This window comes from Phyllobates terribilis, unplaced genomic scaffold, assembly GCF_046119375.1.
Source record: "Phyllobates terribilis strain yellow unplaced genomic scaffold, ASM4611937v1 Scaffold_3329__1_contigs__length_82028, whole genome shotgun sequence".
Taxonomy (NCBI): domain Eukaryota; kingdom Metazoa; phylum Chordata; class Amphibia; order Anura; family Dendrobatidae; genus Phyllobates; species Phyllobates terribilis.
In genome coordinates this window covers 23291-48644 of record NW_027366082.1, presented here as the reverse complement: position 1 = coordinate 48644, position 25354 = coordinate 23291, and the positions used below count along the sequence as shown (strand labels likewise).

Genomic DNA, 25354 nt, shown 5'->3' with positions numbered 1-25354 from the left:
AGTGGGGACTCGTCCTGTGGTTCTGGTGGCACAGTGGGGACTTGTCCTGTGGTTCTGGTGGCACAGTGGGGACTCGTCCTGTGGTCCTGGTGGCGCAGCGGGGACTCGTCCTGTGGTCCTGGTGGCACAGCGGGGACTCGTCCTGTGGTTCTGGTGGCACAGTGGGGACTCGTCCTGTGGTCCTGGTGGCACAGTGGGGACTCGTCCTGTGGTCCTGGTGGCGCAGCGGGGACTCGTCCTGTGGTCCTGGTGGCACAGTGGGGACTCGTCCTGTGGTTCTGGTGGCACAGTGGGGACTCGTCCTGTGGTTCTGGTGGCACAGTGGGGACTCGTCCTGTGGTCCTGGTGGCACAGTGGGGACTCGTCCTGTGGTCCTGGTGGCGCAGCGGGGACTCGTCCTGGTGGCACAGCGGGGACTCGTCCTGGTGGCACAGCGGGGACTCGTCCTGGTGGCACAGTGGGGACTCGTCCTGTGGTCCTGGTGGCACAGTGGGGACTCGTCCTGTGGTCCTGGTGGCACAGCGGGGACTCGTCCTGATGGCACAGCGGGGACTCGTCCTGGTGGCACAGCGGGGACTCGTCCTGGTGGCACAGCGGGGACTCGTCCTGGTGGCACAGCGGGGACTCGTCCTGGTGGCACAGTGGGGACTCGTCCTGGTGGCACAGTGGGGACTCGTCCTGGTGGCACAGTGGGGACTCGTCCTGGTGGCACAGTGGGGACTCGTCCTGTGGTCCTGGTGGCACAGTGGGGACTTGTCCTGTCTGTGGTCCTGGTGGCACAGCGGGGACTCGTCCTGTGGTCCTGGTGGCACAGTGGGGACTCGTCCTGTGGTCCTGGTGGCACAGTGGGGACTCGTCCTGTGGTCCTGGTGGCACAGTGGGGACTCGTCCTGTGGTCCTGGTGGCACAGTGGGGACTCGTCCTGGTGGCACAGTGGGGACTCGTCCTGGTGGCACAGTGGGGACTCGTCCTGGTGGCACAGTGGGGACTCGTCCTGGTGGCACAGTGGGGACTCGTCCTGTGGTTCTGGTGTCACAGTGGGGACTTGTCCTGTGGTTCTGGTGGCACAGTGGGGACTCGTCCTGTGGTCCTGGTGGCACAGTGGGGACTCGTCCTGTGGTCCTGGTGGCGCAGCGGGGACTCGTCCTGTGGTCCTGGTGGCACAGCGGGGACTCGTCCTGTGGTTCTGGTGGCACAGTGGGGACTCGTCCTGTCTGTGGTTCTGGTGGCACAGTGGGGACTCGTCCTGTCGACCTGGTGGCACAGCGGGGACTCGTCCTGTCTGTGGTCCTGGTTGCACAGTGGGTACTCGTCCTGTGGTCCTGGTGGCACAGTGGGGACTCGTCCTGTGGTCCTGGTGGCACAGTGGGGACTCGTCCTGTGGTCCTGGTGGCACAGTGGGGACTCGTCCTGTCTGTGGTCCTGGTGGCACAGCGGGGACTCGTCCTGTGGTACTGGTGGCACAGCGGGGACTCGTCCTGTGGTACTGGTGGCACAGTGGGGACTCGTCCTGTGGTCCTGGTGGCACAGCGGGGACTCTTCCTGTGGTCCTGGTGGCACAGCGCGGACTCGTCCTGTGGTCCTGGTGGCACAGCGGGGACTCTTCCTGTGGTCCTGGTGGCACAGCGCGGACTCGTCCTGTGGTCCTGGTGGCACAGCGGGGACTCGTCCTGTGGTCCTGGTGGCACAGCGGGGACTCGTCCTGTGGTCCTGGTGGCACAGCGCGGACTCGTCCTGTGGTTCTGGTGGCACAGCGGGGACTCGTCCTGTGGTCCTGGTGGCACAGCGCGGACTCGTCCTGTGGTTCTGGTGGCACAGCGGGGACTTGTCCTGTCTGTGGTCCTGGTGGCACAGCGGGGACTCGTCCTGTGGTCCTGGTGGCGCAGCGGGGACTCGTCCTGTGGTCCTGGTGGCACAGTGGGGTCTCGTCCTGTCTGTGGTCCTGGTGGCACAGCGGGGACTCGTCCTGTGGTCCTGGTGGCACAGCGGGGACTCGTCCTTTGGTCCTGGTGGCACAGCGGGGACTCGTCCTTTGGTCCTGGTGGCACAGCGGGGACTCGTCCTTTGGTCCTGGTGGCACAGCGGGGACTCGTCCTGTGGTCCTGGTGGCACAGCGGGGACTCGTCCTGTGGTCCTGGTGGCACAGCGGGGACTCGTCCTGTGGTCCTGGTGGCACAGCGGGGACTCGTCCTGTGGTCCTGGTGGCACAGCGGGGACTCGTCCTGTGGTCCTGGTGGCACAGCGGGGACTCGTCCTGTGATCCTGGTGGCACAGCGGGGACTCGTCCTGTGGTCCTGGTGGCACAGCGGGGACTCGTCCTGTGGTCCTGGTGGCACAGCGGGGACTCGTCCTGTGGTCCTGGTGGCACAGCGGGGACTCGTCCTGTGGTCGTGGTCGCATAGCGGGGACTCGTCCTGTGGTACTGGAGGCATAGCGAGGTCTCGTCCTGTCTCTGGTCCTGGTGGCACAGCGGGGACTCGTCCTGTGGTTCTGGTGGCACAGCGGGGACTTGTCCTGTCTGTGGTCCTGGTGGCACAGCGGGGACTCGTCCTGTGGTCCTGGTGGCACAGCGGGGACTCGTCCTGTGGTCCTGGTGGCACAGCGGGGACTCGTCCTGGTGGCACAGCGGGGACTCGTCCTGTGGTCCTGGTGGCACAGCGGGGACTCGTCCTGTCTGTAGTTCTGGTGGCACAGTGGGGACTCGTCCTGTGGTTCTGGTGGCACAGTGGGGACTCGTCCTGTGGTCCTGGTGGCACAGTGGGGACTCGTCCTGTGGTCCTGGTGGCACAGTGGGGACTCGTCCTGTGGTCCTGGTGGCACAGCGGGGACCCGTCCTGTCTGTGGTCCTGGTGGCACAGCGGGGACCCGTCCTGTCTGTGGTCCTGGTGGCACAGCGGGGACCCGTCCTGTCTGTGGTCCTGGTGGCACAGCGGGGACTCGTCCTGTGGTTCTGCTGGCACAGTGTTGACTCGTCCTGTGGTCCTGGTTGCACAGCGGGGACTCGTCCTGTGGTCCTGGTCGAGTCCTGTGGTCCTTCTGTCACAGTGGGGACTCGTCCTGGTGGCACAGCGGGGACTCGTCCTGTGGTCCTTCTGGCACAGCGGGGACTCGTCCTGTGGTCCTTCTGGCACAGCGGGGACTCGTCCTGTGGTCCTGGTAGCACATCGGGGACTTGTCCTGTGGTCCTTCTGGCACAGCGGGGACTCGTCCTGTGGTCCTGGTGGCACAGGGGGGACTCGTCCTGTGGTCCTGGTGGCACAGCGGGGACTCGTCCTGTGGTCCTGGTGGCACAGTGGGGACTCGTCCTGTGGTCCTGGTGGCACAGTGGGGACTCGTCCTGTGGTCCTGGTGGCACAGTGGGGTCTCGTCCTGTGGTCCTGGTGGCACAGCGGGGACCCGTCCTGTCTGTGGTCCTGGTGGCACAGCGGGGACTCGTCCTGTGGTTCTGCTGGCACAGTGGGGACTCGTCCTGTGGTCCTGGTGGCACAGCGGGGACTCGTCCTGTGGTCCTGGTGGCACAGCGGGGACTCGTCCTGTGGTCCTGGTGGCACAGCGGGGACTCATCCTGTGGTCCTGGTGGCACAGCGGGGACTCGTCCTCGTGGCACAGCGGGGACTCGTCCTGTGGTCCTGGTGGCGCAGCTGGGACTCGTCCTGTGGTCCTGGTGGCGCAGCGGGGACTCGTCCTGTGGTCCTGGTGGCACAGCGGGGACTCGTCCTGTGGTCCTGGTGGCACAGCGGGGACTCGTCCTGTGGTCCTGGTGGCACAGCGGGGACTCGTCCTGTGGTCCTGGTGGCACAGCGGGGACTCGTCCTGTGGTCCTGGTGGCACAGCGGGGACTCGTCCTGTGGTCGTGGTGGCACAGCGGGGACTCGTCCTGTGGTCCTGGTGGCATAGCGGGGTCTCGTCCTGTCTCTGGTCCTGGTGGCACAGCGGGGACTCGTCCTGTGGTCCTGGTGGCACAGCGGGGTCTCGTCCTGTGGTTCTGGTGGCACAGCGGGGACTTGTCCTGTCTGTGGTCCTGGTGGCACAGCGGGGACTCGTCCTGTGGTACTGCTGGCACAGCGGGGACTTGTCCTGTCTGTGGTCCTGGTGGCACAGCGTGGACTCGTCCTGTGGTCCTGGTGGCGCAGCGGGGACTCGTCCTGTCTGTGGTCCTGGTGGCACAGCGGGGACTCGTCCTGTGGTCCTGGTGGCACAGCGGGGACTCGTCCTGTGGTCCTGGTGGCACAGCGGGGACTCGTCCTGTGGTCCTGGTGGCACAGCGGGGACTCGTCCTGTGGTCCTGGTGGCACAGCGGGGACTCGTCCTGTGGTCCTGGTGGCACAGCGGGGACTCGTCCTGTGGTCCTGGTGGCACAGCGGGGACTCGTCCTGTGGTCCTGGTGGCACAGCGGGGACTCGTCCTGTGGTCCTGGTGGCACAGCGGGGACTCGTCCTGTGGTCCTGGTGGCACAGCGGGGACTCGTCCTGTGGTCCTGGTGGCACAGCGGGGACTCGTCCTGTGGTCCTGGTGGCACAGCGGGGACTCGTCCTGTGGTCCTGGTTGCACAGCGGGGACTCGTCCTGTGGTCCTGGTGGCACAGCGGGGACTCGTCCTGTGGTCCTGGTGGCACAGCGGGGACTCGTCCTGTCTGTGGTCCTGGTGGCACAGCGGGGACTCGTCCTGTGGTCCTGGTGGCACAGTGGGGACTCGTCCTGTGGTCCTGGTGGCACAGTGGGGACTCGTCCTGTGGTCCTGGTGGCACAGTGGGGACCCGTCCTGTCTGTGGTCCTGGTGGCGCAGCGGGGGCTCGTCCTGTGGTCCTGGTGGTACAGCGGGGACTCGTCCTGTGGTCCTGGTGGTACAGTGGGAACTCGTCCTGTGGTCCTGGTGGTACAGTGGGGACTCGTCCTGTGGTCCTAGTGGTGCAGCGGGGACTCGTCCTGTGGTCCTGGTGGTACAGCGGGGACTCGTCCTGTGGTCCTAGTGGTGCAGCGGGGACTCGTCCTGTGGACCTGGTGGTACAGTGGGGACTCGTCCTGTGGTCCTAGTGGCGTAGCGGGGACTCGTCCTGTGGTCCTGGTGGTGCAGCGGGGACTCGTCCTGTGGTCCTGGTGGTGCAGTGGGGACTCGTCCTGTGGTCCTAGTGGTGCAGCGGGGACTCGTCCTGTGGTCCTGGTGGTACAGTGGGGACTCGTCCTGTGGTCCTAGTGGCGCAGCGGGGACTCGTCCTGTGGTCCTAGTGGTGCAGCGGGGACTCGTCCTGTGGTCCTGGTGGTGCAGCGGGGACTCGTCCTGTGGTCCTGGTGGTGCAGCGGGGACTCGTCCTGTGGTCATGGTGTTGCAGCGGGGACTCGTCCTGTGGTCCTGGTGGTACAGCGGGGACTCATCCTGTGGTCCTGGTGGTGCAGCGGGGACTCGTCCTGTGGTCATGGTGTTGCAGCGGGGACTCGTCCTGTGGTCCTGGTGGCACAGCGGGGACTCGTCCTGTGGTCCTGGTGGCACAGCGGGGACTCGTCCTGTGGTCCTGGTGGCACAGCGGGGACTCGTCCTGTGGTCCTGGTGGCACAGCGGGGACTCGTCCTGTGGTCCTGGTGGCACAGCGGGGACTCGTCCTGTGGTCCTGGTGGCACAGCGGGGACTCGTCCTGTGGTCCTGGTGGCACAGCGGGGACTCGTCCTGTGGTCCTGGTGGCACAGCGGGGACTCGTCCTGTGGTCCTGGTGGCACAGCGGGGACTCGTCCTGGTGGCACAGCGGGGATTCGTCCTGTGGTCCTAGTGGCGCAGCGGGGACTCGTCCTGTGGTCCTGGTGGCACAGTGGGGACTCGTCCTGTGGTCCTGGTGGCACAGTGGGGACTCGTCCTGTGGTCCTGGTGGCACAGCGGGGACCCGTCCTGTCTGTGGTCCTGCTGGCACAGCGGGGACTCGTCCTGTGGTTCTGCTGGCACAGTGGGGACTCGTCCTGTGGTCCTGGTTGCACAACGGGGACTCGTCCTGTGGTCCTGATGGCACAGCGGGGACTCGTCCTGTGGTCCTGGTGGCACAGCGGGGACTCATCCTGTGGTCCTGGTGGCACAGCGGGGACTCGTCCTGGTGGCACAGCGGGGACTCGTCCTGTGGTCCTGGTGGCGCAGCTGGGACTCGTCCTGTGGTCCTGGTGGCGCAGCGAGGACTCGTCCTGTGGTCCTGGTGGCACAGCGGGGACTCGTCCTGTGGTCCTGGTGGCACAGCGGGGACTCGTCCTGTGGTCCTGGTGGCACAGCGGGGACTCGTCCTGTGGTCCTGGTGGCACAGCGGGGACTCGTCCTGTGGTCGTGGTGGCACAGCGGGGACTCGTCCTGTGGTCCTGGTGGCATAGCGGGGTCTCGTCCTGTCTCTGGTCCTGGTGGCACAGCGGGGACTCGTCCTGTGGTCCTGGTGGCACAGCGGGGTCTCGTCCTGTGGTTCTGGTGGCACAGCGGGGACTTGTCCTGTCTGTGGTCCTGGTGGCACAGCGGGGACTCGTCCTGTGGTACTGCTGGCACAGCGGGGACTTGTCCTGTCTGTGGTCCTGGTGGCACAGCGTGGACTCGTCCTGTGGTCCTGGTGGCGCAGCGGGGACTCGTCCTGTCTGTGGTCCTGGTGGCACAGCGGGGACTCGTCCTGTGGTCCTGGTGGCACAGCGGGGACTCGTCCTGTGGTCCTGGTGGCACAGCGGGGACTCGTCCTGTGGTCCTGGTGGCACAGCGGGGACTCGTCCTGTGGTCCTGGTGGCACAGCGGGGACTCGTCCTGTGGTCCTGGTGGCACAGCGGGGACTCGTCCTGTGGTCCTGGTGGCACAGCGGGGACTCGTCCTGTGGTCCTGGTGGCACAGCGGGGACTCGTCCTGTGGTCCTGGTGGCACAGCGGGGACTCGTCCTGTGGTCCTGGTGGCACAGCGGGGACTCGTCCTGTGGTCCTGGTGGCACAGCGGGGACTCGTCCTGTCTGTGGTCCTGGTGGCACAGCGGGGACTCGTCCTGTGGTCCTGGTGGCACAGCGGGGACTCGTCCTGTGGTCATGGTGTTGCAGCGGGGACTCGTCCTGTGGTCCTGGTGGCACAGCGGGGACTCGTCCTGTGGTCCTGGTGGCACAGCGGGGACTCGTCCTGTGGTCCTGGTGGCACAGCGGGGACTCGTCCTGTGGTCCTGGTGGCACAGCGGGGACTCGTCCTGTGGTCCTGGTGGCACAGCGGGGACTCGTCCTGTGGTCCTGGTGGCACAGCGGGGACTCGTCCTGTGGTCCTGGTGGCACAGCGGGGACTCGTCCTGTGGTCCTGGTGGCACAGCGGGGACTCGTCCTGTGGTCCTGGTGGCACAGCGGGGATTCGTCCTGTGGTCCTAGTGGCGCAGCGGGGACTCGTCCTGTGGTCCTGGTGTTGCAGCGGGGACTCGTCCTGTGGTCCTGGTGGCACAGCGGGGACTCGTCCTGGTGGCACAGCGGGGACTCGTCCTGTGGTCCTGGTGGTACAGCGGGGACTCGTCCTGTGGTCCTGGTGGTACAGTGGGGACTCGTCCTGTGGTCCTAGTGGCACAGCGGGGACTCGTCCTGTGGTGCTAGTGGCACAGTGGGGACTCGTCCTGTGGTCATGGTGTTGCAGCGGGGACTCGTCCTGTGGTCCTGGTGGCACAGCGGGGACTCGTCCTGTGGTCCTGGTGGCACAGCGGGGACTCGTCCTGTGGTCCTGGTGGCACAGCGGGGACTCGTCCTGTGGTCCTGGTGGCACAGCGGGGACTCGTCCTGTGGTCCTGGTGGCACAGCGGGGACTCGTCCTGTGGTCCTGGTGGCACAGCGGGGACTCGTCCTGTGGTCCTGGTGGCACAGCGGGGACTCGTCCTGTGGTCCTGGTGGCACAGCGGGGACTCGTCCTGTGGTCCTGGTGGCACAGCGGGGATTCGTCCTGTGGTCCTAGTGGCGCAGCGGGGACTCGTCCTGTGGTCCTGGTGTTGCAGCGGGGACTCGTCCTGTGGTCCTGGTGGCACAGCGGGGACTCGTCCTGGTGGCACAGCGGGGACTCGTCCTGTGGTCCTGGTGGTACAGCGGGGACTCGTCCTGTGGTCCTGGTGGTACAGTGGGGACTCGTCCTGTGGTCCTAGTGGCACAGCGGGGACTCGTCCTGTGGTGCTAGTGGCGCAGCGGGGACTCGTCCTGTGGTCATGGTGTTGCATCGGGGACTCGTCCTGTGGTCCTGGTGGTACAGCGGGGACTCGTCCTGTGGTCCTGGTGGTACAGTGGGGACTCGTCCTGTGGTCCTGGTGGTACAGTGGGGACTCGTCCTGTGGTCCTGGTGGTACAGTGGGGACTCGTCCTGTGGTCCTAGTGGTGCAGCGGGGACTCGTCCTGTGGTCCTGGTGGTACAGCGGGGACTCGTCCTGTGGTCCTAGTGGTGCAGCGGGGACTCGTCCTGTGGTCCTGGTGGTACAGTGGGGACTCGTCCTGTGGTCCTAGTGGCGTAGCGGGGACTCGTCCTGTGGTCCTGGTGGTGCAGCGGGGACTCGTCCTGTGGTCCTGGTGGTGCAGCGGGGACTCGTCCTGTGGTCCTAGTGGTGCAGCGGGGACTCGTCCTGTGGTCCTGGTGGTACAGTGGGGACTCGTCCTGTGGTCCTAGTGGCGCAGCGGGGACTCGTCCTGTGGTCCTAGTGGTGCAGCGGGGACTCGTCCTGTGGTCCTGGTGGTGCAGCGGGGACTCGTCCTGTGGTCATGGTGTTGCAGCGGGGACTCGTCCTGTGGTCCTGGTGGTACAGTGGGACTCGTCCTGTGGTCCTGGTGGTGCAGCGGGGACTCGTCCTCTGGTCATGGTGTTGCAGCGGGGACTCGTCCTGTGGTCCTGGTGGCACAGCGGGGACTCGTCCTGTGGTCCTGGTGGTACAGCGGGGATTCGTCCTGTGGTCCTAGTGGCGCAGCGGGGACTCGTCCTGTGGTCCTGGTGTTGCAGCGGGGACTCGTCCTGTGGTCCTGGTGGCACAGCGGGGACTCGTCCTGTGGTCCTGGTGGTACAGCGGGGACTCGTCCTGTGGTCCTGGTGGTACAGTGGGGACTCGTCCTGTGGTCCTAGTGGCACAGCGGGGACTCGTCCTGTGGTCATGGTGTTGCAGCGGGGACTCGTCCTGTGGTCCTAGTGGCACAGCGGGGACTCGTCCTGTGGTCCTAGTGGCACAGCGGGGACTCGTCCTGTGGTCCTAGTGGCGCAGCGGGGACTCGTCCTGTGGTCATGGTGTTGCAGCGGGGACTCGTCCTGTGGTCCTGGTGGTACAGTGGGGACTCGTCCTGTGGTCCTAGTGGCACAGCGGGGACTCGTCCTGTGGTCATGGTGTTGCAGCGGGGACTCGTCCTGTGGTCCTAGTGGCGCAGCGGGGACTCGTCCTGTGGTCATGGTGTTGCAGCGGGGACTCGTCCTGTGGTCCTGGTGGTACAGTGGGGACTCGTCCTGTGGTCCTAGTGGCACAGCGGGGACTCGTCCTGTGGTCATGGTGTTGCAGCGGGGACTCGTCCTGTGGTCCTAGTGGCGCAGCGGGGACTCGTCCTGTGGTCATGGTGTTGCAGCGGGGACTCGTCCTGTGGTCCTGGTGGTACAGTGGGGACTCGTCCTGTGGTCCTAGTGGCACAGCGGGGACTCGTCCTGTGGTCATGGTGTTGCAGCGGGGACTCGTCCTGTGGTCCTAGTGGCGCAGCGGGGACTCGTCCTGTGGTCATGGTGTTGCAGCGGGGACTCGTCCTGTGGTCCTGGTGGTACAGTGGGGACTTAACGCCTTCTTGTCCTTCCCTCTAGAGCTGTATGAGGAGATCCGGTTGCTCCGCGAGGCGTGTGGAGAGTCGCACATGAAGACCATCCTGGGCACCGGAGAGCTCGGCTCCCTCACCAATGTGTACAAGGCCAGCCTGGTGGCCATGATGGCCGGTAAGTGTCGAGCCGCTCTGTCACTGGACCTGTGCAGACAAACATGGCCGATGCCGGAGGTCGCTGGCCGAATAATGCACGGACCTCATGGCTGCGGCCTCAGGAGCCTTCTCAGGTCCACGTGACTGCAGGGATCTTCTCCAAAAGTGGAAGGACTACCACTCTGTCCGGGAAGGGGGGGTTTGCGGAGGTCCATCGCCCTTCTGTCTGGGAAGGGGGGGATGCGGAGGTCTGTTGCCCCTCTGTCCGGGAAGGGGGGGATGCGGAGGTCCATCGCCCTTCTGTCTGGGAAGGGGGGGATGCGGAGGTCCGTTGACCCTGTGTCCGGGAAGGGGGGGATGCGGAGGTCCGTTGCCCCTCTGTCCGGGAAGGGGGGGATTCGGAGGTCCGTTGCCCCTCTGTCCGGGAAGGGGGGGATTCGGAGGTCCGTTGCCCCTCTGTCCGGGAAGGGGGGGATGCGGAGGTCAGTTGCCCCTCTGTCCGGGAAGGGGGGGATGCGGAGGTCCTTTGCCCCTCTGTCTGGGAAGGGGGGGATGCGGAGGTCCTTTGCCCCTCTGTCTGGGAAGGGGGGGATGCGGAGGTCCGTTGCCCCTCTGTCCGGGAAGGGGGGGATGCGGAGGTCCGTTGCCCCTCTGTCCGGGAAGGGGGGGATGCGGAGGTCCGTTGCCCCTCTGTCCGGGAAGGGGGGGATTGAGGAGGTCCATTGCCCCTCTGTCCGGGAAGGGGGGGATGCGGAGGTCCATTGCCCCTCTGTCCGGGAAGGGGGGGATGCAGAGGTCCGTTGTCCCTCTGTCCGGGAAGGGAGGATGCGGAGGTCCGTTGCCCCTCTGTCCGGGAAGGGGGGATGCGGAGGTCCGTTGCCCCTCTGTCCGGGAAGGGGGGGATGCGGAGGTCCGTTGCCCCTCTGTCCGGGAAGGGGGGGATGCGGAGGTCCGTTGCCCCTCTGTCTGGGAAGGGGGGGTTGCGGGGGTCCGCTGTTACAGTACAGAGCTCTATAGTGTGACCGCTCTTACAGTACACAGCTCTATAGTGTGACCGCTCTTACAGTACACAGCTCTATAGTGTGACCGCTCTTACAGTACACAGCTCTATAGTGTGACCGCTCTTACAGTACACGGCTCTATAGTGTGACCGCTCTTACAGTACACGGCTCTATAGTGTGACCGCTCTTACAGTACACGGCTCTATAGTGTGACCGCTCTTACAGTACACGGCTCTATAGTGTGACCGCTCTTACAGTACACGGCTCTATAGTGTGACCGCTCTTACAGTACACGGCTCTATAGTGTGACCGCTCTTACAGTACACAGCTCTGTAGTGTGACCGCTCTTACAGTACACAGCTCTATAGTGTGACCGCTCTTACAGTACACAGCTCTATAGTGTGACCGCTCTTACAGTACACAGCTCTATAGTGTGACCGCTCTTACAGTACACAGCTCTATAGTGTGACCGCTCTTACAGTGCAGAGCTCTATAGTGTGACCGCTCTTACAGTACACAGCTCTATAGTGTGACCGCTCTTACAGTACAGAGCTCTATAGTGTGACCGCTCTTACAGTACACAGCTCTATAGTGTGACCTCTCTTACAGTACAGAGCTCTATAGTGTGACCGCTCTTACAGTACACAGCTCTATAGTGTGACCGCTCTTACAGTACACAGCTCTATAGTGTGACTGCTCTTACAGTACAGAGCTCTATAGTGTGACCGCTCTTACAGTACACAGCTCTATAGTGTGACCGCTCTTACAGTACACGGCTCTATAGTGTGACCGCTCTTACAGTACACGGCTCTATAGTGTGACCGCTCTTACAGTACACGGCTCTATAGTGTGACCGCTCTTACAGTACACGGCTCTATAGTGTGACCGCTCTTACAGTACACGGCTCTATAGTGTGACCGCTCTTACAGTACACAGCTCTATAGTGTGACCGCTCTTACAGTACACAGCTCTATAGTGTGACCGCTCTTACAGTACAGAGCTCTATAGTGTGACCGCTCTTACAGTACAGAGCTCTATAGTGTGACCGCTCTTACAGTACAGAGCTCTATAGTGTGACCGCTCTTACAGTACACAGCTCTATAGTGTGACCGCTCTTACAGTACACAGCTCTATAGTGTGACCGCTCTTACAGTACACAGCTCTATAGTGTGACCGCTCTTACAGTACAGAGCTCTATAGTGTGACCGCTCTTACAGTACAGAGCTCTATAGTGTGACCGCTCTTACAGTACAGAGCTCTATAGTGTGACCGCTCTTACAGTACACAGCTCTATAGTGTGACCGCTCTTACAGTACACAGCTCTATAGTGTGACCGCTCTTACAGTACACAGCTCTATAGTGTGACCGCTCTTACAGTACAGAGCTCTATAGTGTGACCGCTCTTACAGTACACAGCTCTATAGTGTGACCGCTCTTACAGTACAGAGCTCTATAGTGTGACCGCTCTTACAGTACACAGCTCTATAGCGTGACCGCTCTTACAGTACACAGCTCTATAGCGTGACCGCTCTTACAGTACACAGCTCTATAGCGTGACCGCTCTTACAGTACAGAGCTCTATAGTGTGACCGCTCTTACAGTACACAGCTCTATAGTGTGACCGCTCTTACAGTACACGGCTCTATAGTGTGACCGCTCTTACAGTACACGGCTCTATAGCGTGACCGCTCTTACAGTACACGGCTCTATAGTGTGACCGCTCTTACAGTACAGAGCTCTATAGCGTGACCGCTCTTACAGTACAGAGCTCTATAGCGTGACCGCTCTTACAGTACACAGCTCTATAGTGTGACCGCTCTTACAGTACACAGCTCTATAGCGTGACCGCTCTTACAGTACAGGGCTCTATAGCGTGACCGCTCTTACAGTACACAGCTCTATAGTGTGACCTCTCTTAGAGTACAGAGCTCTATAGTGTGACCGCTCTTACAGTACACAGCTCTATAGCGTGACCGCTCTTACAGTACAGGGCTCTATAGCGTGACCGCTCTTACAGTACACAGCTCTATAGTGTGACCTCTCTTAGAGTACAGAGCTCTATAGTGTGACCGCTCTTACAGTACACAGCTCTATAGTGTGACCGCTCTTACAGTACACAGCTCTATAGTGTGACCGCTCTTACAGTACACAGCTCTATAGCGTGACCGCTCTTACAGTACAGGGCTCTATAGCGTGACCGCTCTTACAGTACAGAGCTCTATAGCGTGACCGCTCTTACAGTACACAGCTCTATAGCGTGACCGCTCTTACAGTACAGAGCTCTATAGCGTGACCGCTCTTAGAGTACAGAGCTCTATAGTGTGACCGCTCTTACAGTACACAGCTCTATAGTGTGACCGCTCTTACAGTACACAGCTCTATAGTGTGACCGCTCTTACAGTACACAGCTCTATAGCGTGACCGCTCTTAGAGTACACAGCTCTATAGCGTGACCGCTCTTACAGTACACAGCTCTATAGCGTGACCGCTCTTACAGTACACAGCTCTATAGTGTGACCGCTCTTACAGTACACAGCTCTATAGTGTGACCGCTCTTACAGTGCAGAGCTCTATAGTGTGACCGCTCTTACAGTACACAGCTCTATAGCGTGACCGCTCTTACAGTACACGGCTCTATAGCGTGACCGCTCTTACAGTACACGGCTCTATAGTGTGACCGCTCTTACAGTACAGAGCTCCATAGTGTGACCGCTCTTACAGTACACGGCTCTATAGTGTGACCGCTCTTACAGTACACGGCTCTATAGTGTGACCGCTCTTACAGTACACAGCTCTATAGTGTGACCGCTCTTACAGTACACAGCTCTATAGCGTGACCGCTCTTACAGTACAGGGCTCTATAGCGTGACCGCTCTTACAGTACACAGCTCTATAGTGTGACCTCTCTTAGAGTACAGAGCTCTATAGTGTGACCGCTCTTACAGTACACAGCTCTATAGCGTGACCGCTCTTACAGTACACGGCTCTATAGTGTGACCGCTCTTACAGTACACGGCTCTATAGTGTGACCGCTCTTACAGTACACGGCTCTATAGTGTGACCGCTCTTACAGTACACAGCTCTATAGCGTGACCGCTCTTACAGTACACGGCTCTATAGCGTGACCGCTCTTACAGTACACGGCTCTATAGCGTGACCGCTCTTACAGTACACGGCTCTATAGCGTGACCGCTCTTACAGTACACGGCTCTATAGCGTGACCGCTCTTACAGTACACGGCTCTATAGCGTGACCGCTCTTACAGTACACGGCTCTATAGCGTGACCGCTCTTACAGTACACGGCTCTATAGTGTGACCGCTCTTACAGTACACGGCTCTATAGCGTGACCGCTCTTACAGTACACGGCTCTATAGTGTGATCGCTCTTACAGTACACGGCTCTATAGTGTGACCGCTCTTACAGTACACGGCTCTATAGTGTGACCGCTCTTACAGTACACGGCTCTATAGTGTGACCGCTCTTACAGTACACAGCTCTATAGTGTGACCGCTCTTACAGTACAGAGCTCTATAGTGTGACCTCTCTTACAGTACAGAGCTCTATAGTGTGACCGCTCTTACAGTACAGAGCTCTATAGTGTGACCGCTCTTACAGTACACAGCTCTATAGTGTGACCGCTCTTACAGTACAGAGCTCTATAGTGTGACCGCTCTTACAGTACACAGCTCTATTGTGTGACCGCTCTTACAGTACACAGCTCTATTGTGTGACCGCTCTCACAGTACACAGCTCTATAGTGTGACTGCTCTTACAGTACACAGCTCTATAGTGTGACCGCTCTTACAGTACACAGCTCTATAGTGTGACCGCTCTTACAGTACACAGCTCTATAGTGTGACCGCTCTTACAGTACAGAGCTCTATAGTGTGACCGCTCTTACAGTACAGAGCTCTATAGTGTGACCGCTCTTACAGTACACGGCTCTATAGTGTGACCGCTCTTACAGTACACGGCTCTATAGCGTGACCGCTCTTACAGTACACGGCTCTATAGTGTGACCGCTCTTACAGTACAGAGCTCTATAGCGTGACCGCTCTTACAGTACACAGCTCTATAGTGTGACCGCTCTTACAGTACAGAGCTCTATAGCGTGACCGCTCTTACAGTACAGAGCTCTATAGCGTGACCGCTCTTACAGTACACAGCTCTATAGTGTGACCGCTCTTACAGCACAGAGCTCTATAGTGTGACCGCTCTTACAGTACAGAGCTCTATAGCGTGACCGCTCTTACAGTACACGGCTCTATAGCGTGACCGCTCTTACAGTACACGGCTCTATAGTGTGACCGCTCTTACAGTACAGAGCTCTATAGCGTGACCGCTCTTACAGTACAGAGCTCTATAGCGTGACCGCTCTTACAGTACACAGCTCTATAGTGTGACCGCTCTTACAGTACACAGCTCTATAGCGTGACCGCTCTTACAGTACAGGGCTCTATAGCGTGACCGCTCTTACAGTACACAGCTCTATAGTGTGACCTCTCTTAGAGTACAGAGCTCTATAGTGTGACCGCTCTTACAGTACACAGCTCTATAGCGTGACCGCTCTTACAGTACAGGGCTCTATAGCGTGACCGCTCTTACAGTACACAGCTCTATAGTGTGACCTCTCTTAGAGTACAGAGCTCTATAGTGTGACCGCTCTTACAGTACACAGCTCTATAGTGTGACCGCTCTTACAGTACACAGCTCTATAGTGTGACCGCTCTTACAGTACACAGCTCTATAGTGTGACCGCTCTTACAGTACACAGCTCTATAGCGTGACCGCTCTTACAGTACAGGGCTCTATAGCGTGACCGCTCTTACAGTACAGAGCTCTATAGCGTGACCGCTCTTACAGTACACAGCTCTATAGCGTGACCGCTCTTACAGTACAGAGCTCTATAGCGTGACCGCTCTTAGAGTACAGAGCTCTATAGTGTGACCGCTCTTACAGTACACAGCTCTATAGTGTGACCGCTCTTACAGTACACAGCTCTATAGCGTGACCGCTCTTAGAGTACACAGCTCTATAGCGTGACCGCTCTTAGAGTACACAGCTCTATAGCGTGACCGCTCTTACAGTACACAGCTCTATAGCGTGACCGCTCTTACAGTACACAGCTCTATAGTGTGACCGCTCTTACAGTACACAGCTCTATAGTGTGACCGCTCTTACAGTGCAGAGCTCTATAGTGTGACCGCTCTTACAGTACACAGCTCTATAGCGTGACCGCTCTTACAGTACACGGCTCTATAGCGTGACCGCTCTTACAGTACACGGCTCTATAGTGTGACCGCTCTTACAGTACAGAGCTCCATAGTGTGACCGCTCTTACAGTACACAGCTCTATAGTGTGACCGCTCTTACAGTGCAGAGCTCTATAGTGTGACCGCTCTTACAGTACACGGCTCTATAGTGTGACCGCTCTTACAGTACACGGCTCTATAGTGTGACCGCTCTTACAGTACAGAGCTCTATAGTGTGACCGCTCTTACAGTACACGGCTCTATAGTGTGACCGCTCTTACAGTACAGAGCTCTATAGCGTGACCGCTCTTACAGTACAGAGCTCTATAGCGTGACCGCTCTTACAGTACACAGCTCTATAGTGTGACCGCTCTTACAGTGCAGAGCTCTATAGTGTGACCGCTCTTACAGCATAGAGCTCTATAGTGTGACCGCTCTTACAGTACAGAGCTCTATAGTGTGACCGCTCTTACAGTACAGAGCTCTATAGTGTGACCGCTCTTACAGTACACGGCTCTATAGTGTGACCGCTCTTACAGTACACGGCTCTATAGTGTGACCGCTCTTACAGTACAGAGCTCTATAGTGTGACCGCTCTTACAGTACACGGCTCTATAGTGTGACCGCTCTTACAGTACAGAGCTCTATAGTGTGACCGCTCTTACAGTACACGGCTCTATAGTGTGACCGCTCTTACAGTACACAGCTCTATAGTGTGACCGCTCTTACAGTACACAGCTCTATAGTGTGACCGCTCTTACAGTACAGAGCTCTATAGTGTGACCGCTCTTACAGTACAGAGCTCTATAGTGTGACCGCTCTTACAGTACACGGCTCTATAGTGTGACCGCTCTTACAGTACAGAGCTCTATAGTGTGACCGCTCTTACAGTACACGGCTCTATAGTGTGACCGCTCTTACAGTACAGAGCTCTATAGTGTGACCGCTCTTACAGTACACGGCTCTATAGTGTGACCGCTCTTACAGTACAGAGCTCTATAGTGTGACCGCTCTTACAGTACACGGCTCTATAGTGTGACCGCTCTGTATTTGCTGTTTCCAGGCAGTGTCTTCCTTTTTTCTGTGCTGTGAACAGGTCGGGGTCCTTGGATATTTCAGTGCCCCCCGCAGCCAGTCCTGTCTCCTCTGTTGTGAATATTCACCCTCTGCCCGTGGTCACCGCCTGTCTGCTCCATTATCGTTGATATCAGCACAGACTTTTCTTGTATTTTAGGATCTGACTTCATCAAAACATCTACAGGGAAGGAGTCTGTGAACGCCACCTACCCGGTGGCCTTGGTGATGGTGCGGGCCATCCGTGACTACTACTGGAGGACGGGCAACAAGGTGAGTGGTACTGGACGTAACTGTATCTGTGGGGGAGCCGGGCCCTGTGCCGGGAGCGGCCTGTCCTGGGAGCGGGGCCCTGTGCCGGGAGCGGCCTGTCCTGGGAGCGGGGCCCTGTGCCGGGAGCGGCCTGTCCTGGGAGCGGCCTGTCCTGGGAGCGGGGCCCCGTGCCGGGAGCGGCCTGTCCTGGGAGCGGGGCCCCGTGCCGGGAGCGGCCTGTCCTGGGAGCGGGGCCCCGTGCCGGGAGCGGCCTGTCCTGGGAGCGGGGCCCTGTGCCGGGAGCGGCCTGTCCTGGGAGCGGGGCCCTGTGCCGGGAGCGGCCTGTCCTGGGAGCGGGGCCCTGTGCCGGGAGCGGCCTGTCCTGGGAGCGGGGCCCTGTGCCGGGAGCGGCCTGTCCTGGGAGCGGGGCCCTGTGCCGGGAGCGGCCTGTCCTGGGAGCGGGGCCCTGTGCCGGGAGCGGCCTGTCCTGGGAGCGGGGCCCTGTGCCGGGAGCGGCCTGTCCTGGGAGCGGGGCCCTGTGCCGGGAGCGGCCTGTCCTGAGAGCGGGGCCCTGTGCCGGGAGCGGCCTGTCCTGGGAGCGGGGCCCTGTGTCGGGAGCGGCCTGTCCTGGGAGCGGGGCCCTGTGCCGGGAGCGGCCTGTCCTGGGAGCGGGGCCCTGTGCCGGGAGCGGCCTGTCCTGGGAGCGGGGCCCTGTGCCGGGAGCGGCCTGTCCTGGGAGCGGGGCCCTGTGCCGGGAGCGGCCTGTCCTGGGAGCGGGGCCCTGTGCCGGGAGCGGCCTGTCCTGGGAGCGGGGCCCTGTGCCGGGAGCGGCCTGTCCTGGGAGCGGGGCCCTGTGCCGGGAGCGGCCTGTCCTGGGAGCGGGGCCCTGTGCCGGGAGCGGCCTGTCCTGGGAGCGGGGCCCTGTGCCGGGAGCGGCCTGTCCTGGGAGCGGGGCCCCGTGCCGGGAGCGGCCTGTCCTGAGAGCGGGCCATCCGTGCCGGGACCGGCCTGTCCTGGGACCGGCCTGTCCTGGGAGCGGGGCCCCGTGCCGGGAGCGGCCTGTCCTGGGAGCGGTGCCCCGTGCCGGGAGCGGCCTGTCCTGGGAGCGGTGCCCCGTGCCGGGAGCGGCCTGTCCTGGGAGCGGAGCCCCGTACCGGGAGCGGCCTGTCCTGGGAGCGGCCTGTCCTGGGAGCGGGGCCCCGTGCCGGGAGCGGCCTGTCCTGGCAGCGGGGTCCCGTGCCGGCAGCGGCCTGTCCTGGGAGCGGTGCCTCGTGCCGGCAGCGGCCTGTCCTGGGAGCGGGACCCCGTGCCGGGAGCTGCCTGTCCTGGGAGCGGTGCCCCGTGCCGGGAGCTGCCTGTCCTGGGAGCGGTGCCCCGTGCCTGGAGCTACCTGTCCTGGGAGCGGTGCCCCGTGCCGAGAGCGGCCTGTCCTGGGAGCGGGGCCCCGTACCGGGAGCGGCCTGTCCTGGGAGCGGTGCCCCGTGCCGAGAGCGACCTGTCCTGGGAGCGGTGCCCCGTGCCGAGAGCGGCCTGTCCTGGGAGCGGTGCCCCGTGCCGGGAGCGGTCTGTCCCGGGAGCGGTGCGCTGTGCCGGGAGCGGCCTGTCCTGGGAGCGTAGCGGTGCCCTGTGCCGGGAGCGGCCTGTCCTGGGAGCGTAGCGGTGCCCTGTGCCGGGAGCGGCCTGTCCTGGGAGCGTAGCGGTGCCCTGTGCCGGAAGCGGCCTGTCCTGGGAGCGGGGCCCTGTGCCGGGAGTGGCCTGTCCTGGGAGCGGGACCCCGTGCCAAGAGCGGCCTGTCCTGGGAGCGGGGCCCCGTGCAAGGGAAAGGCCTGTCCTGTGAGCGGGGAGCCGTGCTGGGAGCGGGGCCCCGTGTCGGGAGCGGCCTGTCCTGGGAGCGGTACCCCTTACCGGGAGCGGCCTGTCCTGGGAGCGGGGCCCCGTGCCTGGAGCGGCCTGTCCTGGGAGCGGGGCCCCGTGCCTGGAGCGGCCTGTCCTGGGAGCGGGGCCCCGTGCCTGGAGCGGCCTTTCCTGGGAGCGGTGCCCCTTGCCGGGAGCGTTACCCCTTGCCGGGAGCGGCCTGTCCTGGGAGCGGGGCCCCGTGCCTGGAGCGGCCTGTCCTGGGAGCGGGGCCCCGTGCCGGCAGCGGCCTGTCCTGGGAGCGGTGCCTCGTGCCGGCAGCGGCCTGTCCTGGGAGCGGGACCCCGTGCTGGGAGCTGCCTGTCCTGGGAGCGGTGCCCCGTGCCTGGAGCTACCTGTCCTGGGAGCGGTGCCCCGTGCCGAGAGCGGCCTGTCCTGGGAGCGGGGCCCCGTACCGGGAGCGGCCTGTCCTGGGAGCGGTGCCCCGTGCCGAGAGCGACCTGTCCTGGGAGCGGTGCCCCGTGCCGAGAGCGGCCTTTCCTGGGAGCGGTGCCCCGTGCCGAGAGCGGCCTGTCCTGGGAGCGGTGCCCCGTGCCGGGAGCGGTCTGTCCCGGGAGCGGTGCTGTGCCGGGAGCGGCCTGTCCTGGGAGCGTAGCGGTGCCCTGTGCCGGGAGTGGCCTGTCCTGGGAGCGGGGCCCTGTGCCGGGAGTGGCCTGTCCTGGGAGCGGGTCCCTGGAGCGGCCTGTCCTGGGAGCGGGTCCCTGGAGCGGCCTGTCCTGGGAGCGGGTCCCTGGAGCGGCCTTTCCTGGGAGCGGGGCCCTGGAGCGGCCTTTCCTGGGAGCGGGGCCCTGGAGCGGCCTTTCCTGGGAGCGGGTCCCTGGAGCGGCCTGTCCTGGGAGCGGTGCCCCGTGCCTGGAGCGGCCTGTCCTGGGAGCGGTGCCCCGTGCCTGGAGCGGCCTTTCCTGGGAACGGTGCCCCGTGCCTGGAGCGGCCTTTCCTGGGAGCGGATCCCTGGAGCGGCCTTTCCTGGGAGCGGTGCCCCGTCCCTGGAGCGGCCTTTCCTGGGAGCGGGGCCCCGTCCCTGGAGCGGCCTTTCCTGGGAGCGGGGCCCCGTCCCTGGAGCGGCCTTTCCTGGGAGCGGGGCCCCGTCCCTGGAGCGGCCTTTCCTGGGAGCGGGGCCCCGTCCCTGGAGCGGCCTTTCCTGGGAGCGGGGCCCCGTCCCTGGAGCGGCCTTTCCTGTGAGCGGGGCCCCGTCCCTGGAGCGGCCTTTCCTGTGAGCGGGGCCCCGTCCCTGGAGCGGCCTTTCCTGGGAGCGGGGCCCCGTCCCTGGAGCGGCCTTTCCTGGGAGCGGGGCCCGGGCCCCGGAGCGCCCTTTCCTGGGAACGGGTCCCTGGAAGCGGGTCCCTGGAGCGGCCTTTCCTGGGAGCGGGGCCCTGGAGCGGCCTGTCCTGGGAGCGGTGCCCCGTGCCTGGAGCGGCCTGTCCTGGGAGCGGGTCCCTGGAGCGGCCTTTCCTGGGAGCGGGGCCCTGGAGCGGCCTTTCCTGGGAGCGGATCCCTGGAGCGGCCTTTCCTGGGAGCGGATCCCTGGAGCGGCCTTTCCTGGGAGCGGATCCCTGGAGCGGCCTTTCCTGGGAACGGGTCCCTGGAGCGGCCTTTCCTGGGAGCGGGTCCCTGAAGCGGCCTTTCCTGGGAGCGGGTCCCTGGAGCGGGTCCCTGGAGCGGCCTTTCCTGGGAGCGGGTCCCTGGAGCGGCCTTTCCTGGGAGCGGGGCCCTGGAGCGGCCTGTCCTGGGAGCGGTGCCCCGTGCCTGGAGCGGCCTGTCCTGGGAGCGGGTCCCTGGAGCGGCCTTTCCTGGGAGCGGGGCCCTGGAGCGGCCTTTCCTGGGAGCGGTGCCCCGTGCCTGGAGTGGCCTTTCCTGGGAGCGGTGCCCCGTGCCTGGAGCGGCCTTTCCTGGGAGCGGATCCCTGGAGCGGCCTTTCCTGGGAGCGGGGCCCCGTCCCTGGAGCGGCCTTTCCTGGGAGCGGGGCCCCGTCCCTGGAGCGGCCTTTCCTGGGAGCGGGGCCCCGTCCCTGGAGCGGCCTTTCCTGGGAGCGGGGCCCCGTCCCTGGAGCGGCCTTTCCTGGGAGCGGGGCCCCGTCCCTGGAGCGGCCTTTCCTGGGAGCGGGGCCCCGTCCCTGGAGCGGCCTTTCCTGGGAGCGGGGCCCCTTTCCTGGGAGCGGGGCCCCGTCCCTGGAGCGGCCTTTCCTGGGAGCGGGGCCCCGTCCCTGGAGCGGGGCCCCGTCCCTGGAGCGGCCTTTCCTGGGAGCGGGGCCCCGTCCCTGGAGCGGCCTTTCCTGGGAGCGGGGCCCCGTCCCTGGAGCGGCCTTTCCTGGGAGCGGGGCCCCGTCCCTGGAGCGGCCTTTCCTGGGAGCGGGGCCCTGGAGCGGCCTTTCCTGGGAGCGGGGCCCCGTCCCTGGAGCGGCCTTTCCTGGGAGCGGTGCCCCGTGCCTGGAGCGGCCTTTCCTGGGAGCGGGTCCCTGGAGCGGCCTTTCCTGGGAGCGGGTCCCTGGAGCGGCCTTTCCTGGGAGCGGGTCCCTGGAGCGGCCTTTCCTGGGAGCGGGGCCCCGTGCCAGGTACCCCGTGCTTGGAGCCGCCTGTTTTGGGAGCGGTGCCCCGTGCCTGGAGCGGCCTGTCCTGGGAGCGGGGCCCCGTGCCGGGAGCGGCCTGTCCTGGGAGCGGGGCCCCGTGTCGGGAGCGGCCTGTCCTGGGAGCGGGGCCCCGTGTCGGGAGCGGCCTGTCCTGGGAGCGGGGCCCCGTGCCGGGAGCGGCCAGTCCTGGGAGCGGGGCCCCGTGCCGGGAGCGGCCAGTCCTGGGAGCGGGGCCCCGTGCCGGGAGCGGCCAGTCCTGGGAGCGGGGCCCCGTGCCGGGAGCGGCCAGTCCTGGGAGCGGGGCCCCGTGCCGGGAGCGGCCTGTCCTGGGAGCGGGTCCCCGGAGCGGCCTGTCCTGGGAGCGGGTCCCCGGAGCGGCCTGTCCTGGGAGCGGGTCCCCGGAGCGGCCTGTCCTGGGAGCGGGTCCCCGGAGCGCCCTGTCCTGGGAGCGGTTCCCCGGAGCGGCCTGTCCTGGGAGCGGTGCCTGTAGCGGCCTTTCCTGGGAGCGGGGCCCCGTGCCAGGTACCCCGTGCTTGCAGCCGCCTGTTTTGGGAGCGGTGCCCCGTGCCTGGAGCGGCCTGTCCTGGGAGCGGGGCCCCGTGCCGGGAGCGGCCTGTCCTGGGAGCGGGGCCCCGTGCCGGGAGCGGCCTGTCCTGGGAGCGGGGCCCCGTGCCGGGAGCGGCCTGTCCTGGGAGCGGGGCCCCGTGCCGGGAGCGGCCTGTCCTGGGAGCGGTGCCCCGTGCCGGGAGCGGCCTGTCCTGGGAGCGGTGCCCCGTGCCTGGAGCGGCCTGTTTTGGGAGCGGTGCCCCGTGCCTGGAGCGGCCTGTCCTGGGAGCGGGGCCCCGTGCCGGGAGCGGCCTGTCCTGGGAGCGGGGCCCCGTGCCGGGAGCGGCCTGTCCTGGGAGCGGTGCCCCGTGCCTGGAGCTGCCTGTTTTGGGAGCGGGGCCCCGTGCCTGGAGCGGCCTGTCCTGGGAGCGGGGCCCCGTGCCGGGAGCGGCCTGTCCTGGGAGCGGGGCCCCGTGCCGGGAGCGGCCTGTCCTGGGAGCGGGGCCCCGTGCCGGGAGCGGCCTGTCCTGGGAGCGCGTCCCTGGAGCGGCCTGTCCTGGGAGCGGTGCCTGTAGCGGCCTTTCCTGGGAGCGGGGCCCCGTGCCGGGAGCGGCCTGTCCTGGGAGCGGGGCCCCGTGCCTGGAGCGGCCTGTCCTGGGAGCGGAGCCTCGTGCCTGGAGCGGCCTGTCCTGGGAGCGGGTCCCTGTAGCGGCCTTTCCTGGGAGCGGGGCCCCGTGCCAGGTACCCCGTGCTTGGAGCCGCCTGTTTTGGGAGCGGTGCCCCTTGCCGGGAGCGGACTGCCTGAGGACGGGATATTCCTGTCTGACGAGTTTGATGCAACATATGAGGATATTGGGCCATTATCTCCAGAAGATTTATCTTCAGTAAAGGGGCGCCATTACTTATGATTTAAATGCCGCCTGCCCTTCTCTGACTGAGACCCCCGTTCTCATCATCTCTCATGTTGTCCATCAGGTGGGCTTTAAGCCGGCGGGAGGGATCCGCAGTGCGAAGGAGGCGCTGGTCTGGCTGTCACTGATTAAGGAGGAGCTGGGAGATGATTGGCTGACGCCGCAGCTGTTCCGCATCGGGGCCAGTACTCTGCTGGGAGACATAGAGAGACAGGTGAGTGCCGGCTCTGCCATCTGCGGGGAGGAATACCAGGGGTCGCTCGTCAGGGGGGTGAGGAATACCAGGGACTGCTTATTGGGATCATGGGGGATATCAGGGGCCGCTTATCTTGGGGTGAGGAATACCAGGGGCCGCATATCGGGCGGGGGGGGGGTGTGAGGGACACCAGGGGGCGCTTATTGGGGTCACCATGGCACAGACGCCTCCATCTGTGACCTTTCTTCCAGATTTATCACCATGTGACTGGTCGTTACGCTGCGCATCATGATCTGCCGATGGCCTGAGACCTCCTCATCCCGATGACCCTTCATAACAGGCCGACCTCACCGGATGCAACTCGTGGCTGGATAAACTGTGCCCTCTGCCATGAAGATGCTGAGGATAGGGTGGTGGGCTCCACAGTGCTGTGCCCCTCCCCCCGGCCACCACACAGCTACACAAATCATAACAATGTCCTCGGAAAAGCAGCTGCCCCACCGTCTACTGAACAATAGCCCGAGGAGACAGGCGGAAAGTGACCAGCTCTTATGGAGGCTCTGGCCCTGAAGTCATTAGGCATCTGCACTACGTGGAGGCTCGCCCTTTGTCCGGTTCTTCCCCGGCGGCTCGCCCTGTGTCCAGTTTTCCCCCGGCGGCTCGCCCGGTGTCCAGTTTTCCCCCGGGAGCTTGCCCTTTGTCCGGTCCTCCCCCGGCGGCTCGCCCTGTGTCCAGTTTTTCCCCCGGCGGCTCGCCCTGGGTCCAGTTTTAACCCCCGGCGGCTCGCCCTGTGTCCAGTTTTAACCCCCGGCGGCTCGCCCTGTGTCCAGTTTTAACCCCCGGCGGCTCGCCCTGTGTCCAGTTTTTCCCCCGGCGGCTCGCCGTGTGTCCAGTTTTTCCCCCGGCGGCTCGCCCTGTGTCCAGTTTTTCCCCCGGCGGCTCGCCCTGTGTCCAGTTTTTCCCCCCGGCGGCTCGCCCTGTGTCCAGTTTTTCCCCCGGCGCCTCGCCCTGTGTCCAGTTTTTCCCCCGGCGCCTCGCCCTGTGTCCAGTTTTTCCCCCGGCGCCTCGCCCTGTGTCCAGTTTTTCCCCCGGCGCCTCGCCCTGTGTCCAGTTTTTCCCCCGGCGGCTCGCCCTGTGTCCAGTTTTTCCCCCGGCGGCTCGCCCTGTGTCCAGTTTTTCCCCCGGCGGCTCGCCCTGTGTCCAGTTTTTCCCCCGGCAGCTCGCCCTTTGTCCGGTCCTCCCCCGGCGGCTTGGGCTCGCCCTTTGTCCGGTCCTCCCCCGGCGGCTCGCCCTTTGTCCGGTCCTCCCCCGGCGGCTCGCCCTTTGTCCGGTCCTCCCCCGGCGGCTCGCCCTTTGTCCGGTCCTCCCCCGGCGGCTCCCCCTTTGTCCGGTCCTCCCCCGGCGGCTCGCCCTGTGTTCAGTTCTTCCCCGGCGGTTCGTCCTATGTCCGGTCTATTTTGAATAAATGCTCTGTTCTCGTTCTGTCTTGTGTGCTTGCTTACTCATGAAATTAGTCAGTAGAGCGACCTCTGTTCTTAAATTATTACTTTGACAACAAGTTGTGAGATGCTGGCCTTGTTATAAAGACTATTGGACCAATGGACGTAGAGCGCAATCTGTGGCTCTAAGAGATGCAGACTTTTTCCAGCACGGAGCACCGGTTACATCAATCTTATTGTAGTGTTGTATTAGAGATTTGGTTGCTCATCAGTTCAGCCTCCGGAATCAATGTTTCCATTCAGTGACAGTAAGCAGAGGAA

General features: G+C 63.7%; 1 protein-coding gene across 1 annotated transcript in view; it reads left to right on the top strand.

Moving 5' to 3' along the window:
* DERA (deoxyribose-phosphate aldolase) overlaps positions 1-25076 on the top strand; it is a 51415-nt gene extending 26339 nt beyond the window's left edge. The window contains exons 6-9 of the mRNA XM_073669274.1: positions 9771-9899; positions 17370-17482; positions 23463-23612; positions 23846-25076. Coding sequence (XP_073525375.1) covers positions 9771-9899; positions 17370-17482; positions 23463-23612; positions 23846-23902 — 449 coding nt within the window. The 3' untranslated portion in view covers positions 23903-25076. The remainder of the gene's footprint in view (positions 1-9770; positions 9900-17369; positions 17483-23462; positions 23613-23845) is intronic.
* Positions 25077-25354: the final 278 nt, after the last annotated feature.